Source organism: Pleurodeles waltl, chromosome 7 (genome assembly GCF_031143425.1).
Source record: "Pleurodeles waltl isolate 20211129_DDA chromosome 7, aPleWal1.hap1.20221129, whole genome shotgun sequence".
Taxonomy (NCBI): Eukaryota; Metazoa; Chordata; class Amphibia; order Caudata; family Salamandridae; genus Pleurodeles; species Pleurodeles waltl.
Genome location: NC_090446.1, coordinates 488027151 through 488045369, shown reverse-complemented (window position 1 = coordinate 488045369; position 18219 = coordinate 488027151). Strand labels below are relative to the sequence as shown.

The window sequence follows — 18219 nt, the reverse complement described above, 5'->3', positions numbered from 1 at the left end:
TCTTGTTCTTTTATTTCCCACCTGATTGTGTCTCCTCCCATTTCCGGGGAGGTGGGTGGGTTGCATGTGAAAACTATTCAAGCTGCATAACTATTCCTACTGATAAGTAACAATTTCGTTTTGCAGCATTAATCATTTGCTGGATTGGCGTGCTGTGCATTAGATCATGGTATCCCCTCCCATGAGTTGGCTGGGATAAAATGAGGAAGTATTGGCAAAAAAGTGCTGCTGTACTCTTTGTCCCACTTCTGCCTCCTTGTTCACTTGGATATCCACACAATGTTTTTTGAAGGTGTGTGGTGACGCACATGTTGCTTCTGCACAGATCGCCTCCATTGGTACGTTTGCTAGGAATGCCAGTGTTGTACCCTTTTTTTTGTATTGATTGGGCTCTTGAGCGAGTGGGCAGTGTCATCCCTGCCCTAGCATAGCAAGTCAGTATTGGTTCCTCAATCCACCTTTAGAGTGGTACTTTAGTTACTGTGGCAAATGAGACAAACAACTGATTTCCTTTACAAAAACTCTGGTTTCTTGCAGATACTACCTTAGGACTCTCTTACATCCATTGTGTGCAGGGCTCTGTTTGTGTCTTTGGCTCTTTGAAGAAAGATGATAGCGGAATACTTTGGTTAACATGAAGCTGGGCTACCATCTTTGCCATAAATTGGGGGTTAGTTCTGAGAACCACCTTGTCCTAGTGTATTTTCAAGTATGGTTCCTGTATTTTTAGCGCCTGCAATTCGCTTACTCTGCGTAGCAATGTGATTGCAATTAGGAACGCTGTCGAGCATTAGTGATTTTAGGTCTGTTCTGTGCAAAGGTTCAAAGGGCTTTGTCATTAACTGTGTTAGCACTGTTTGTAAGTTCCACAATGGTGCGGATCTTCGCGGAGCGATTCTCTTAGCTCCCTATAGGAATCTTTTCACCAGTAGAGATGTGAAGAAGCTGTTGGGTGAAGTACCCATAGTGTAGGCCACTACAGCTGCCAGATGTACATTTAAGGATGAATAGGGCAGCCTGGTATTTAGCTGATGAGTGAGATATGTTATCAGTTTCCCATCTAGTCCTGGTCTCCAAATAACTCTAATTTGTGCACCAGTGAATATGTCTTCCTGTAAGGAAATGCCTCCTTGGCATGGTTACCCCCTGACTTTTTGCCTTTGCTGATGCTATGTTTTTAATTGAAAGTGTGCTGAGGCCTGCTAACCAGGCCCCAGCACCAGTGTTCTTTCCCTAACCTGTACTTTTGATTCCACAATTGGCACACCCTGGCATCCAGATAAGTCCCTTGTAACTGGTACCTCTGGTACCAAGGGCCCTGATGCCAGGGAAGGTCTCTAAGGGCTGCAGCATGTATTATGCCACCCTAGAGACCCCTCACCCAGCACAGACACACTGCTTACCAGCTTGCGTGTGCTAGTGAGAACAAAATGAGTAAGTCCACATGGCACTCCCCTCAGGGTGCCATGCCAGCCTCTCACTGCCTATGCAGTATAGGTAAGACACCCCTCTAGCAGGCCTTACAGCCCTAAGGCAGGGTGCACTATACCAAAGGTGAGGGTACCAGTGCATGAGCACTGTGCCCCTACAGTGTCTAAGCAAAACCTTAGACATTGTAAGTGCAGGGTAGCCATAAGAGTATATGGTCTGAGAGTCTGTTTTACACGAACTCCACAGCACCATAATGGCTACACTGAAAACTGGGAAGTTTGGTATCAAACTTCTCAGCACAATAAATGCACACTGATGCCAGTGTACATTTTATTGTAAAATACACCACAGAGGGCACCTTAGAGGTGCCCCCTGAAACTTAACCGACTATCTGTGTAGGCTGACTGGTTCCAGCAGCCTGCCACACTAGAGACATGTTGCTGGCCCCATGGGGAGAGTGCCTTTGTCACTCTGAGGCCAGTAACAAAGCCTGCACTGGGTGGAGATGCTAACACCTCCCCCAGGCAGGAGCTGTAACACCTGGCGGTGAGCCTCAAAGGCTCACCCCTTTGTCACAGCACCGCAGGACACTCCAGCTAGTGGAGTTGCCCGCCCCCTCCGGCCACGGCCCCCACTTTTGGCGGCAAGGCCGGAGAAAATAATGAGAATAACAAGGAGGAGTCACTGGCCAGTCAGGACAGCCCCTAAGGTGTCCTGAGCTGAGGTGACTCTAACTTGTAGAAATCCTCCATCTTGCAGATGGAGGATTCCCCCAATAGGATTAGGGATGTGACCCCCTCCCCTTGGGAGGAGGCACAAAGAGGGTGTACTCACCCTCAGGGCTAGTAGCCATTGGCTACTAACCCCCCAGACCTAAACACGCCCTTAAATTTAGTATTTAAGGGCTCTCCCTGAACCTAGAAATCAGATTCCTGCAACAACAAGAAGAAGGACTGCCTAGCTGAAAACCCCTGCAGAGGAAGACCAGAAGACAACAACTGCCTTGGCTCCAGAAACTCACCGGCCTGTCTCCTGCCTTCCAAAGAACTCTGCTCCAGCGACACCATCCAAAGGGACCAGCGACCTCTGAATCCTCTGAGGACTGCCCTGCTTCGACGACGACAAGAAACTCCCGAGGACAGCGGACCTGCTCCAAAAAGACTGCAACTTTATCCAAAGGAGCAACTTTAAAGAACCCTGCAATCTCCCCGCAAGAAGCGTGAGACTTGCAACACTGCACCCGGCGACCCCGACTCGGCTGGTGGAGAACCAACACCTCAGGGAGGACCCCCGGACTACTCTACGACTGTGAGTACCAAAACCTGTCCCCCCTGAGCCCCCACAGCGCCGGCTGCAGAGGGAATCCCGAGGCTTCCCCTGACCGCGACTCTCTAAAACCTAAGTCCCGACGCCTGGAAAAGACCCTGCACCCGCAGCCCCCAGGACCTGAAGGGCCGGACTTTCACTGCAGAAGTGACCCCCAGGAGTCCCTCTCCCTTGCCCAAGTGGAGATTTCCCCGAGGAAGCCCCCCTTGCCTGCCTGCAGCGCTGAAGAGATCCCTTGATCTCTCATTGACTTCCATTGCGAACCCGACGCTTGTTCTAACACTGCACCCGGCCGCCCCCGCGCCGCTGAGGGTGAAATTTCTGTGTGGGCTTGTGTCCCCCCCCGGTGCCCTACAAAACCCCCCTGGTCTGCCCTCCGAAGACGCGGGTACTTACCTGCTGGCAGACTGGAACCGGGGCACCCCCTTCTCTCCATTGAAGCCTATGCGTTTGGGGCACCACTTTGAACTCTGCACCTGACCGGCCCCGAGCTGCTGGTGTGGTAACTTTGGGGTTGCTCTGAACCCCCAACGGTGGGCTACCTTGGACCAAGAACTGAACCCTGTAAGTGTCGTACTTACCTGGTAAAACTAACAAAAACTTACCTCCCCCAGGAACTGTGAAAATTGCACTAAGTGTCCACTTTTAAAATAGCTATTTGTGAATAACTTGAAAAGTATACATGCAATTGAAATGATTCAAAGTTCTTAATGTACTTACCTGCAATACCTTTCAAACAAGATATTACATGTTAAATTTGAACCTGTGGTTCTTAAAATAAACTAAGAAAATATATTTTTCTATAACAAAACCTATTGGCTGGATTTGTCTCAGTGTGTGTACCTCATTTACTGTCTAGGTGTATGTACAACAAATGCTTAACACTACTCCTTGGATAAGCCTACTGCTCGACCACACTACCACAAAATAGAGCATTAGTATTATCTCTTTTTACCACTATTTTACCTCTAAGGGGAACCCTTGGACTCTGTGCATGCTATTCCTTACTTTGAAATAGCACATACAGAGCCAACTTCCTACATTGGTGGATCAGCGGTGGGGTACAAGACTTTGCATTTGCTGGACTACTCAGCCAATACCTGATCACATGACAAATTCCAAAATTGTCATTAGAAATTGATTTTTGCAATTTGAAAAGTTTTCTAAATTCTTTAAAGTCCTGCTAGGGCCTTGTGTTAGTCCCTGTTAGCATTGCTTTTAGCGTTTAAAAGGTTGGTAAAAGTTTGAATTAGATTCTAGAACCAGTTTTAGTTTCTTAAAAAGTATTCCAACTTTTAGAAGCACAATGTCTAGTACAGATGTGAATGTGGTGGAACTCGACACCACACCTTACCTCCATCTTAAGATGAGGGAGCTAAGTTCACTCTGTAAAATAAAGAAAATAACCATGGGCCCCAGACCTTCCAAACTACTGCTCCAGGAGCTGTTGGCAGAGTTTGAAAAGGCCAACCCCTCTGAGGATGGCAACACAGAGGATGAAGATAGTGACTTGGAGGGTGATTCCCCCCCACCAGTCCTATCTAGGGAGAACAGGGCTTCTCAAGCCCTGACTCCACAAATAATAGTCAGAGATGCTGGTTCCCTCACAGGAGGGACCAACAACTCTGAAATCACTGAGGATAACTCCAGTGAAGAGGACATCCAGTTAGCCAGGATGGCCAAAAGATTGGCTTTGGAAAGACAGATCCTAGCCATAGAAAGGGAAAGACAAGAGATGGGCCTAGGACCCATCAATGGTGGCAGCAACATAACTAGGGTCAGAGATTCTCCTGACATGTTGAAAATCCCCAAAGGGATTGTAACTAAATATGAAGATGGTGATGACATCACCAAATGGTTCACAGCTTTTGAGAGGGCTTGTGAAACCAGAAAAGTGAACAAATCTCACTGGGGTGCTCTCCTTTGGGAAATGTTCACAGGAAAGTGTAGGGATAGACTCCTCACACTCTCTAAAAAAGATGCAGAATCTTATGACCTCATGAAGGGTACCCTGATTGAGGGCTTTGGATTCTCCACTGAGGAGTATAGGATTAGATTCAGGGGGGCTCAAAAATCCTCGAGCCAGACCTGGGTTGACTTTGTAGACTACTCAGTAAAAACACTAGATGGTTGGATTCAAGGAAATGGTGTAAATGATTATGATGGGCTGTACAATTTATTTGTGAAAGAACACCTATTAAGTAATTGTTTCAATGATAAACTGCATCAGCATCTGGTGGACCTAAGACCAATTTCTCCCCAAGAATTGGGAAAGAAGGCGGACCATTGGGTCAAGACTAGGGTGTCCAAAACTTCCACAGGGGGTGACCAAAAGAAAGGGGTCACAAAACCTCCCCAGGGGAAGGGTGGTGAGACAGCCAAAAATAAAAATAGTAAAGAGTCTTCTACAGGCCCCCAAAAACCTGCACAGGAGGGTGGGCCCAGAGCCTCTTCACAAAACAATCCTGGGTACAAGGGTAAAAACTTTGATCCCAAAAAGGCCTGGTGTCGAAACTGTAGTCAGTCTGGACACCAAACTGGAGACAAGGCCTGTCCCAAGAAAGATACCACTTCTAACTCCCATCCAGCTAAAACTGGAATGGCCAGTCTCCAAGTGGGATCAACAGTGTGCCCAGAGCAAATCAGGTGTCACACTGAGGCTACATTAGTCTCTGAGGGTGGGGTGGATTTAGCCACACTGGCTGCCTGGCCCCCTAACATGCAAAAATACAGGCAGCAGCTCTTAATTAATGGGACAAGTGTAGAGGGCCTGAGGGATACAGGTGCCAGTGTCACCATGGTGACAGAGAAACTGGTTTCCCCTGGCCAATACCTGACTGGACAAACCTATCCAGTCACCAATGCTGACAATCAGACTAAAGTACATCCCATGGCAATGGTAACTTTAGAGTGGGGAGGGGTCAATGGCCTGAAACAGGTGGTGGTCTCCTCAAATATCCCAGTAGACTGTTTGCTTGGAAATGACCTGGAGTCCTCAGCATGGGCTGAGGTAGAACTGAAAACCCATGCAGCCATGCTGGGTATCCCTGAACTGGTGTGTGTCAAGACTAGGGCACAGTGCAAGGCACAGGGTGAAAAAGTAGAGCTGGAGTCTGGAAAGATGGCCCAGCCTACCAAGAGAAAAGGAAAGTCAGCTGGGAAACCAGCTGCAACACAACACCAACAAGAGAACCTCTCTTCTCAGGAAGAAGTTCTGCCCTCTGAGGGAACTGAGCCTATGGAGCTGGAACCTTATCAGGTTGAGCTCTTGGGCCCAGGGGGACCCTCAAGGGAAGAGTTGTGTAAGGGACAAGAAACCTGTCCCTCTCTTGAAGGCCTTAGGCATCAAGCTGCTGAAGAGTCCAAAGGCAAGAAAAATGGAACACATAGGGTCTATTGGGAAGATGGACTCCTGTACACTGAGGCAAGAGATCCCAAACCTGGTGCCACTAGGAGAGTGGTAGTGCCTCAGGGTTTCAGAGAGTTTATTCTGACCTTAGCCCATGATATTCCCCTTGCTGGGCATTTGGGACAAACCAAGACGTGGGAGAGGTTAGTCAACCACTTCTACTGGCCCAAAATGTCCCAGAAGGTTAAGGAGTTTTGCCTCTCCTGCCCCACCTGTCAAGCCAGTGGTAAGACAGGTGGGCATCCAAAGGCCCCCCTCATTCCACTTCCAGTGGTGGGGGTCCCCTTTGAAAGAGTGGGTGTGGACATAGTTGGTCCACTAGAACCTCCCACAGCCTCAGGAAATATGTACATCCTAGTAGTAGTGGATCATGCTACTAGGTATCCTGAAGCTATTCCCCTTAGGTCGACTACTGCCCCTGCAGTAGCCAAGGCCCTCATTGGTATCTTTACCAGAGTGGGTTTCCCTAAGGAGGTGGTGTCTGACAGAGGTACCAACTTCATGTCAGCATACCTAAAACACATGTGGAATGAGTGTGGAGTGACTTACAAATTCACTACACCATATCATCCACAAACTAATGGCCTTGTTGAGAGATTCAACAAGACATTAAAGGGCATGATCATGGGGCTCCCAGAAAAACTCAAAAGGAGATGGGATGTCCTCCTGCCATGTCTGCTTTTCGCTTACAGAGAGGTGCCTCAGAAGGGAGTAGGATTCTCCCCCTTTGAACTTCTGTTTGGCCACCCTGTAAGGGGACCACTTGCTCTTGTTAAAGAAGGCTGGGAGAGACCTCTTCATGAGCCTAAACAAGACATAGTGGACTATGTACTTGGCCTTCGCTCAAGGATGGCAGAGTACATGGAAAAGGCAAGTAAAAACCTTGAGGCCAGCCAACAGCTCCAGAAGTTTTGGTATGACCAAAAGGCTGCACTGGTTGAGTTCCAACCAGGGCAGAAAGTCTGGGTTCTGGAGCCTGTGGCTCCCAGGGCACTTCAGGACAAATGGAGTGGCCCTTACCCAGTACTAGAGAGGAAGAGTCAGGTCACCTACCTGGTGGACCTGGGCACAAGCAGGAGCCCCAAGAGGGTGATCCATGTGAACCGCCTTAAGCTCTTCCATGACAGGGCTGATGTAAATCTGTTGATGGTAACAGATGAGGACCAGGAAGCTGAGAGTGAACCTCTCCCTGATCTCCTCTCATCAGACCCTAAAGATGGCTCAGTAGATGGAGTGATCTACTCAGACACCCTCTCTAGCCAACAGCAGTCTGACTGCAGGAAGGTCCTGCAGCAGTTTGCTGAACTCTTCTCCCTAACCCCTGGTCAGACACACCTGTGTACCCATGATGTGGACACAGGAGACAGCATGCCTGTCAAAAACAAAATATTTAGACAGTCTGACCAAGTTAAGGAGAGCATCAAGGTGGAAGTCCACAAGATGCTGGAATTGGGAGTAATTGAGTACTCTGACAGCCCCTGGGCTAGCCCAGTGGTCTTAGTCCCCAAACCTCACACCAAAGAAGGGAAGAGAGAGATGAGGTTTTGTGTAGACTACAGAGGTCTCAACTCTGTCACAAAGACAGATGCTCATCCCATTCCTAGAGCTGATGAGCTAATAGACAAATTAGGGGCTGCCAAATTCTTAAGTACCTTTGACTTAACAGCAGGGTACTGGCAAATCAAAATGGCCCCTGGAGCAAAAGAAAAGACAGCATTCTCCACACCTGATGGGCATTATCAGTTCACTGTTATGCCCTTTGGTTTAAAGAATGCCCCTGCCACCTTCCAAAGGTTGGTGAATCAAGTCCTTGCTGGGCTGGAATCCTTTAGTGCAGCTTATCTTGATGATATTGCTGTCTTCAGCTCCACCTGGCAGGATCACCTGGTCCACCTGAAGAAGGTTTTGAAGGCTCTGCAATCTGCAGGCCGCTCTATCAAGGCATCCAAATGCCAGATAGGGCAGGGAACTGTGGTTTACTTGGGACACCTTGTAGGTGGAGGCCAAGTTCAGCCACTCCAGCCTAAGATCCAGACTATTCTGGACTGGGCAGCTCCAAAAACCCAGACTCAAGTCAGGGCATTCCTTGGCTTGACTGGGTACTACAGGAGGTTTGTGAAGGGATATGGATCCATTGTGACAGCCCTCACAGAACTCACCTCCAAGAAAATGCCCAAGAAAGTAAACTGGACTGTAGAATGCCAACAGGCCTTTGACACCCTGAAACAAGCTATGTGCACAGCACCAGTTCTAAAAGCTCCAGATTACTCCAAGCAGTTCATTGTGCAAACAGATGCCTCTGAACATGGGATAGGGGCAGTTTTGTCCCAAACAAATGATGATGGCCTTGACCAGCCTGTTGCTTTCATTAGCAGGAGGTTACTCCCCAGGGAGCAGCGTTGGAGTGCTATTGAGAGGGAGGCCTTTGCTGTGGTTTGGTCCCTGAAGAAGCTGAGACCATACCTCTTTGGTACTCACTTCCTAGTTCAGACTGACCACAGACCTCTCAGATGGCTGATGCAAATGAAAGGTGAAAATCCAAAACTGTTGAGGTGGTCCATCTCCCTACAGGGAATGGACTTTATAGTGGAAAAACAGACCTGGGACTGCCCATGCCAATGCAGATGGCCTTTCCAGGTTCTTCCACTTAGAAAATGAAGACTCTCTTGGGAAAGGTTAGTCTCATCCTCTTTCGTTTGGGGGGGGGGGGGGGTTGTGTAAGGAAATGCTTCCTTGGCATGGTTACCCCCTGACTTTTTGCCTTTGCTGATGCTATGTTTTGAATTGAAAGTGTGCTGAGGCCTGCTAACCAGGCCCCAGCACCAGTGTTCTTTCCCTAACCTGTACTTTTGATTCCACAATTGGCACACCCTGGCATCCAGATAAGTCCCTTGTAACTGGTACCTCTGGTACCAAGGGCCCTGATGCCAGGGAAGGTCTCTAAGGGCTGCAGCATGTATTATGCCACCCTAGAGACCCCTCACCCAGCACAGACACACTGCTTACCAGCTTGTGTGTGCTAGTGAGAACAAAATGAGTAAGTCGACATGGCACTCCCCTCAGGGTGCCATGCCAGCCTCTCACTGCCTATGCAGTATAGGTAAGACACCCCTCTAGCAGGCCTTACAGCCCTAAGGCAGGGTGCACTATACCATAGGTGAGGGTACCAGTGCATGAGCACTGTGCCCCTACAGTGTCTAAGCAAAACCTTAGACATTGTAAGTGCAGGGTAGCCATAAGAGTATATGGTCTGAGAGTCTGTTTTACACGAACTCCACAGCACCATAATGGCTACACTGAAAACTGGGAAGTTTGGTATCAAACTTCTCAGCACAATAAATGCACACCGATGCCAGTGTACATTTTATTGTAAAATACACCACAGAGGGCACCTTAGAGGTGCCCCCTGAAACTTAACCGACTATCTGTGTAGGCTGACTGGTTCCAGCAGCCTGCCACACTAGAGACATGTTGCTGGCCCCATGGGGAGAGTGCCTTTGTCACTCTGAGGCCAGTAACAAAGCCTGCACTGGGTGGAGATGCTAACACCTCCCCCAGGCAGGAGCTGTAACACCTGGCGGTGAGCCTCAAAGGCTCACCCCTTTGTCACAGCACCGCAGGACACTCCAGCTAGTGGAGTTGCCCGCCCCCTCCGGCCACGGCCCCCACTTTTGGCGGCAAGGCCGGAGAAAATAATGAGAATAACAAGGAGGAGTCACTGGCCAGTCAGGACAGCCCCTAAGGTGTCCTGAGCTGAGGTGACTCTAACTTGTAGAAATCCTCCATCTTGCAGATGGAGGATTCCCCCAATAGGATTAGGGATGTGACCCCCTCCCCTTGGGAGGAGGCACAAAGAGGGTGTACTCACCCTCAGGGCTAGTAGCCATTGGCTACTAACCCCCCAGACCTAAACACGCCCTTAAATTTAGTATTTAAGGGCTCTCCCTGAACCTAGAAATCAGATTCCTGCAACAACAAGAAGAAGGACTGCCTAGCTGAAAACCCCTGCAGAGGAAGACCAGAAGACAACAACTGCCTTGGCTCCAGAAACTCACCGGCCTGTCTCCTGCCTTCCAAAGAACTCTGCTCCAGCGACACCATCCAAAGGGACCAGCGACCTCTGAATCCTCTGAGGACTGCCCTGCTTCGACGACGACAAGAAACTCCCGAGGACAGCGGACCTGCTCCAAAAAGACTGCAACTTTATCCAAAGGAGCAACTTTAAAGAACCCTGCAATCTCCCCGCAAGAAGCGTGAGACTTGCAACACTGCACCCGGCGACCCCGACTCGGCTGGTGGAGAACCAACACCTCAGGGAGGACCCCCGGACTACTCTACGACTGTGAGTACCAAAACCTGTCCCCCCTGAGCCCCCACAGCGCCGCCTGCAGAGGGAATCCCGAGGCTTCCCCTGACCGCGACTCTCTGAAACCTAAGTCCCGACGCCTGGAAAAGACCCTGCACCCGCAGCCCCCAGGACCTGAAGGGCCGGACTTTTACTGCAGAAGTGACCCCCAGGAGTCCCTCTCCCTTGCCCAAGTGGAGGTTTCCCCGAGGAAGCCCCCCTTGCCTGCCTGCAGCGCTGAAGAGATCCCTTGATCTCTCATTGACTTCCATTGCGAACCCGACGCTTGTTCTAACACTGCACCCGGCCGCCCCCGCGCCGCTGAGGGTGAAATTTCTGTGTGGGCTTGTGTCCCCCCCGGTGCCCTACAAAACCCCCCTGGTCTGCCCTCCGAAGACGCGGGTACTTACCTGCTGGCAGACTGGAACCGGGGCACCCCCTTCTCTCCATTGAAGCCTATGCGTTTTGGGCACCACTTTGAACTCTGCACCTGACCGGCCCTGAGCTGCTGGTGTGGTAACTTTGGGGTTGCTCTGAACCCCCAACGGTGGGCTACCTTGGACCAAGAACTGAACCCTGTAAGTGTCGTACTTACCTGGTAAAACTAACAAAAACTTACCTCCCCCAGGAACTGTGAAAATTGCACTAAGTGTCCACTTTTAAAATAGCTATTTGTGAATAACTTGAAAAGTATACATGCAATTGAAATGATTCAAAGTTCTTAATGTACTTACCTGCAATACCTTTCAAACAAGATATTACATGTTAAATTTGAACCTGTGGTTCTTAAAATAAACTAAGAAAAGATATTTTTCTATAACAAAACCTATTGGCTGGATTTGTCTCTGAGTGTGTGTACCTCATTTATTGTCTAGGTGTATGTACAACAAATGCTTAACACTACTCCTTGGATAAGCCTACTGCTCGACCACACTACCACAAAATAGAGCATTAGTATTATCTCTTTTTACCACTATTTTACCTCTAAGGGGAACCCTTGGACTCTGTGCATGCTATTCCTTACTTTGAAATAGCACATACAGAGCCAACTTCCTACACTTCCCCATTTAGCTGCATAGCATTTTTGTGTAGCATCCTTTCTTGCTTCCTTGAAGATTTCCATTGTCCTTGTAGCAGTTGGAGATGTCCAAACTCCAAATACTCAGGAGCCAGGATGCTAAGCTGAGTGGTACACTCTCCCCTCCTGTATTATTAACAGATTTTGTTTTGCTTTGATTGTCCTCATTTGTCCACTGGACATTTCTAGCAGGTCTGAGCACCAAGTGTGTCTGGTCCATTGTAAAGTGATGAGAACGAGGTGCGTCCCTATTTGTCTGGCTTTCTCCAGCACCTCCGGTGTCAGGGGTATTGGACGAAAGGTGTAAGAAAATCTCCCTGACCAGTTCATTGACAGGGCATTCTCTTCTGATTGGTGGCCCTGAAACCCCAAAATTATAATACCACTTAAAGCTTACATTACTCGCTGTTGCGAACAGGTCTATTTCTGGTCTTCCCCAGACTTTGAAGCTTTTCTCCAGTACCTGTTTTAGTACTCATTTGTAGAAGCTGATTTCTTGTATGTTTATTTTTTTTGTCCCCTTTAGGTGTACTGCTTGCAGTGTGATTATACTTGGCATTGCCCACTGCCATATATATTGTGTTAGCTTGCACAGCTGAATGATTTTGTTCCTCTCTTTTTGTTGAGGTAAAACATTGTTTTTGTATTGTCTGTTTGTATTAGTACAGTTTGATCTGTGGTGTGTGTTTGGCATGCCTTCAGAGCTAGGAAACTGTTTTCATTTCCGAGTAGCTGGTGTGTTTCAGTGCAACTACGTTGTTCCATTGTCCCTGTATCTTCAGGATGCCTGTGTGTGCTTCCCAACTCTTGTGGGATGTATCCGTTGTCATGTCATCACTGGAGTTGGAGTCTTGAATGGTCTCCCTTCTGTCATGTCCATGGATTTCCTTGTGCCTCCTTTTGTATATTTGTTGATAGCCACTAGATCCTCCAAATCTCCTGGTGGCTTATGACCATTTGTTGCAGACATATTCTTAGAAAGGTCACATGTGCAGTTTTGCCTGTGTTATGAGCGGTATGCATGATACCATCATGCCCATTAGTTTCATGACTACCCTCACTGTCAGAGACTGCCCCTTCTGATATAGTCAAATTTGCTCTATGATTGCCAGTGCCCTCTTTTGGACAAGGTATACTCAGGCTGTTCTGGAGTTTAGGGTCACTCCCAGAAACACCTTTTCCTGTTTCAGCTGTGGAGATGACGTTTTGTGGTTTACTGAGAAACCCAGATTTCTAGTGTGGTTACTGTTTGAAGGCCTTTCCGGCATTTCTGGTTTGATTCCGCATTTACTAGCCAGTCGTTTAAATATGGATATACAAGGATACCCTTCCTTCTTGGTGAAGACCAGTGATGCTGATTTTATGCCAAAAGGCAGCACTGTGAACTGGTAGTGCACCAGGTCCAAAACAAATCTGAGGTATTCTTTGTGTCTTTAATTCATTGGGATATTTAAATAGGTGTCCTTTAGGTCCACGGTTACCATATAATCTCTTTTATTTAGAAGTGGTATAACTCCTTAGAGTGTTGTCATCGTGAAATGAATTTGTTCAAGAACCTGAGGTCTAGGACTGGTCTTCAAGTTAGATCCTGTTTTGGGACAAGGATGGAAGGAGAATAGTTTTCCTTGTTTATTTTCCTTGTTGGTACCCTTTCAATGTCTTTCTTTTGTACAAGTTCCTTCACCTCTCGTTAGTTGTATGATCTCTTCCCCTTGAAATCTCTTTGGATTTGGGAGGGGGTTGTGGTGGTTCCTTGGTAAGTTCTATACAGTACCCATGACGTATCAAGTTCAAAATCCATTTGTCGGAGGTTACAGTTTCCCACTTTTGTGGGCAACTTCCTAATCGGCCTCCAACTGGTGTTATGTGGGGGGGCAGGTGTTGTTGGGCAAGTCAATTGTTTGTTGTTCCTCTTCCTCTGGGAATTTGGCCTCTTTCCCTTCCTCATGCACAAAAGGGCTGTCTAGCAGGATGTTGCACTGTTGGTACGTGGTTTGCTGTGCAGATTGGTGTGAGCTGCCTTGCAGTTGCTGCTGCCCCAATGTGAAAGGCGCTCTGTCAGTGGATCTTCAGGTTGTGTTCCTCTCCACCTGAATGTGACTCTGTATTTTAAAGACTCTATTACTTTGACTGTTCTGCTGCATTCAAGGTTAATTTTAGGAATGTGTTGGTTTGTTTCAGCCCTTTTACATAACTGCCTTGGCCCTCTTTTTGTACTCTTCTGGGAGGTGTTGCACGAAGAACTACATTTCATTCCATTGTTGGAGGCTGTATCTATTTAACAGTGCAATGGAGTAGGCAATTCACCACTTGGTTGCATCCACCCTCTCCATAGTCCTCTCCACCATGTCCAGCCTCTTGCTCTCCTTTTCAGATGGTGGGACTGCGGAGTTGTGTGCTCGTGACCATGTGTTGCAGATCCATTCTTGGAAAGGTCACATGGGCAGTCTTGCATGTGTTATGAGCGGTATGCATGATGCCATCATGCCCATTAGTTTCATGACTGTCCTCACGGTCAGATTGCCCCTTCTGGTATAACACGCTCTGTGACTGCCTGTGCCCTCTCCTAGACAGAGTATTTAAGGGGCGTCTTTGAAGTTAGGGTCGCTCCCAGAAACAGCTTTTCTTGTTCCGGCTGTGGAGACCACTTTTTGTGATTTATTGAGAAATCCAGACATCCTAGTGTGGTGGTTTGAATGCCTTTTCAGCATTTCTGGTTTGATTTTGCATTTACTAGCCAGTTGTCTAAGTATGAATTGCATGGATACCCTTCCTTCTTAGGTATGCGGCACCTGCTGCAAGGCACTTCGTGAAGACCTGTGATGTGTTGCTCTGCATTCTTGCGGTTGACATTGTGATGGAGTCAACAAGGGCGTTTCCTTGAATGTATTTCAGGTCTTGAGTAGATGGTTTACATTTCTTTTCTACTCTGGGGGGTAACAGATTTAGCAGTAGCAGATTCCCTGAATAGCCTCTTTCCCTTGATTCAATAAGGTGGGTAGCACTGGAAGACATAGGTTCCCCTTGCTGGCTGGCATTAGGGTCTCGAGGAGAAAAGTCTCCCTTTTCTTCCTCTATCTGGACTCCATATGTTTCAGTAGTTCTTTTAATGAAGTTGTTACACATGGAGAGGTCCTCTGGTGGTGATGGCCTCCAAGGGTACCTGTCCACCCATCTCAGGGAAGTTGGCGTTGAGATTGTCCACGATTCATCAAATCATGTCCTCTTCCTTGACATCCTCGAGTTAGAAGAACTCTTCTTCTTTTCCATGGGGTTCTGGTGTTGCTGGAGCCTCCAGGGAAGGCTGTCCTCCTCTGAGTCGAAGGATGTCAATGGCTTCAGGGGGGATCCAAATTTCTTCAAGGACTTGTCAAGCTTTTTCTTGCAGGAGTGCTACCTTTTCTGCCCCAACCCTTTTTTTCTTTCAAGATTTTTGCCTTCTGCTTTGAGAGTCAACAAAGGCCTCTTCTTCGGCATCGATGGTTTAGCTGCCTCTGAAGCCTTGGTTTTTTCCCTCTCACGTGCTCGAGCGGATAGAGTAGTTGAGGGCTTTGACGGTGTCTTGGCTGCATCGGTACTACTCAGCCAGGATCCGTGCGTCTCCCTTGTTTTCAGTTGCCTTTAAGTCGATGATTGTTTCCGAACCAAGGCTACCTTGTGAGATTTAATGTCAGGGTTTTAGATGTGAGCCTTTCAGTGTTTCCATTACCTTTGGTTTCTTTTTTACGGCATCCTTTGCCGCTTGTTTTTTTGTCAGCGGCAGCTACATACATTTCGACTTCTGATCCCTCTCCATGAGCCAACTTGGCTTCAACATTTTCCTAATCGCTTGAGAGGCAGAAGTCCTTCAAAAAAAACTTGTGTCCTCTGTGTGCTGGCCTGGTGGTGTACCGTGCCATCCTTTTTTGTCCACATACCTTAAAAGTCTTGGATACAAGTGCAGCTCAGACTTCACAGTCCTCGTCTTGTGGTCTTTCGAAGACAAATTGCAGACCTCGTGGGGTCTCTCTGGGCAAACTTGTGGTGGCAGTTTGCGCAGAATTTAAAGGGGGTGTTTTCAATGACCCCTACCTGCCTTCACTGGCCGGCCACGTAGTTGGTGCGGTACTCCGCCGGGACAATAAAAGAAGCCTCCCCTTTTCTCTGGTTCTTTTCTCGCGGTCTTTGGTGAAACAGTCAATTTTTCTACAAAAAGCTTCGGTTAAAAAAAAACAAAAAAAAAAAAAAAACAACTCTATAGGAACTCATCTGTCGCCTTCAGACCAATAAAGGAAAAAATAATTTGAAGGTAGTGACTATGCACAGGACATCCCGGGCGCCACTGACATCACACAAAGGGATGTACATGACACCAAATGGTGATCGACAACGCCGACAGGTTAAAAAATAAAAAATAAAAATAAAGACAATTCCGGACCTAACCTCTAGACTGCGGAATAATGCACCGCATGTGAATCCTGAAAAGGATTCAAGCTGCAAAACTGTCATGCCAGACAAAAAGTCTGCCGGCTCATCCCCTTCTCCCAAAAGTTACATACGTTTACATCAGAATGTTTTGGTGTTCAAGTTGATCCGAACAGCTGGTGAAGCTTTTACTGTCTGTAAACTTGTGTGTACACGAGCATTTACAGTCACACTTCAAAGCTAATTATTCAGGTCTTATCCCGGTGCATTGGTCCAGATGTCTAAACCTGCTTCTGACACAATCATGTATGAAACCACTTCATTGTGAGTGTTTCTGTTGTAGATAAGTAGGCACACATATAGTGTACACTTCCTCCTTCTCTTTCTTACTACCACAACAACCACCACCTTTGCTGTTTCCACCAGCAGTTCCACCATTGCTTAGGTGCCCACCTATACTCCCACCCCTCTTTAGTTTAGTAAGTAGAAAAAGGAGGAGCCCATGTCATTCTGTAGGTGCACATATGCATGAGGACTGTGGATACACTGTATATCAGACAAGGGAGAACGATTGGCACACTATGCTTACAAAACAAGAGAAGATTATCAGCAGGAAGAGACACTCACAGGATCAAAGACCAGCATGCGGCACAGGAGGTGAACAGCCTCGTGGGTAGCTTCTCCTGACAGCATATAGAGTACGGATAGCGACGGCTGCAAAAAGAAAACAAAAGAGACACAAACTGGTTATGGCCAACAGAGAAATTTGTTAACATGACACTTGGACTTCCTTTTCGCATCCACAGCAACTTCAGTCAGTCCTTTAGGAAAAGTTCTGCTTTTAATGGTCTGAAGTTATCCAGATGATCTAAATCGTATAACACTTACCCAATTAAATGACTAATGCTATCATAGAATCTGCAAGCACCCTGTATGACCTAGACCAATGACATTCATTGACTAGGCAGAATTTGTTGATGTCACATGTCAAGACCTCATTCCATGCCATATTCAGATTGTTGACCCCTTTGGGAGATGATAAATAGTCCTTGATCACTCCCTCTTCCCCTGGAAAGGGGGCTGCAGACAGATTACAAGCCCATGAGGTCCACTGTCACAGAAGGTTCCCTGATTAACACTCAAATGGCAATTAGTACAGTTCATGTGCAGAAATTATTCTGCTGCTGATTGTATTGCAATTGTTGAACAGTTTATGAGCTACTAGTCTGCATGTGAATGATTCTCTTTATCTCTGCTTAAAACATCAAACCAGTTCCTACTGTAGGAGTCAACAATTAATTCCCTTTTCTTGTATATTTTTCAGAAGGAGGAATACAATGTTTTCTTACCGGCTTGTGTGGCGCACGGAGGATGTGAGCTCGAGCCCCCTCGCAGGCAGTTCGCATTGCATGGAGTGGTGGTGTGCCCAGCAGATCTGTGATGAGGTCCAGCTATGTGGGATTTAAGAATGTGAAGTGTGAAGAAAATACTGGCACATAGCTGAGGACTACCATTTTTTAAAAAACTTTTTTTTTCCTCCTCTATAACTTAAACAAAGACAGAATTGATCCTCTTTAAAGTCGAATGATGAGCACCCACCCCCCCAGCTAGTCTGATCCCTTGGTTTCACATTTAAATCTACGATCCCTAGTGCTCCCCATGTCAACAAGATGGCAAAATCTACAAATATTCTATTCCATCGACAATCTATATATCTATGATCTATTAAAAAAGCTGCCCCTTCACTAGTCGTTAAACTTCCTTTCAGTAGTGCACCACTGACAGGAGTCTATAGTACTCTTTAGCACTACAAAGCAGTAATGCACCAGGCTATTCAATTCTGCAGATATATCTGACAACATTGTCCCTATTCTTCACAACCTATACAGATCACCCAGAACCCAATACACAATCTGCTGGAGTGTTCACTGGGCCATCCATGAAAACAAACTGCCATAGTTTGCTGATGTTCTCAACATGTCTGACATTCAAAACTGGCTAAGAAGTCACAAAACTGTTCTTAAAATGAAATAGCTTGGAATCTCAGCAGCTCAAATACAAAACTTCTTTGATGAGGAGTCCTCAGCCTGGAACTCACTCTCCCCTTTCCAGAACTCTGACACCACACATCACTTTCCAGAACAATCAAAGACCCCACTATTAATTCACTTTCTCCTATAATGCCCCAAAGTGAACACAAGAACTCTGTTGTGAAATGCTAAGTTC

The 18219-nt window shown here is 47.2% G+C and overlaps 1 protein-coding gene across 1 annotated transcript in view; it reads right to left on the bottom strand.

Moving 5' to 3' along the window:
* LOC138304238 (serine/threonine-protein kinase NLK2-like) overlaps positions 1–18219 on the bottom strand; it is a 543367-nt gene that overhangs the window by 132235 nt on the left and 392913 nt on the right. The window contains exons 7-8 of the mRNA XM_069244130.1: positions 17343–17444; positions 16621–16707 (exon numbers count right to left, since the gene is read on the bottom strand). Of these exons, the coding sequence (XP_069100231.1) occupies positions 16621–16707; positions 17343–17444 (189 nt within the window). The remainder of the gene's footprint in view (positions 1–16620; positions 16708–17342; positions 17445–18219) is intronic.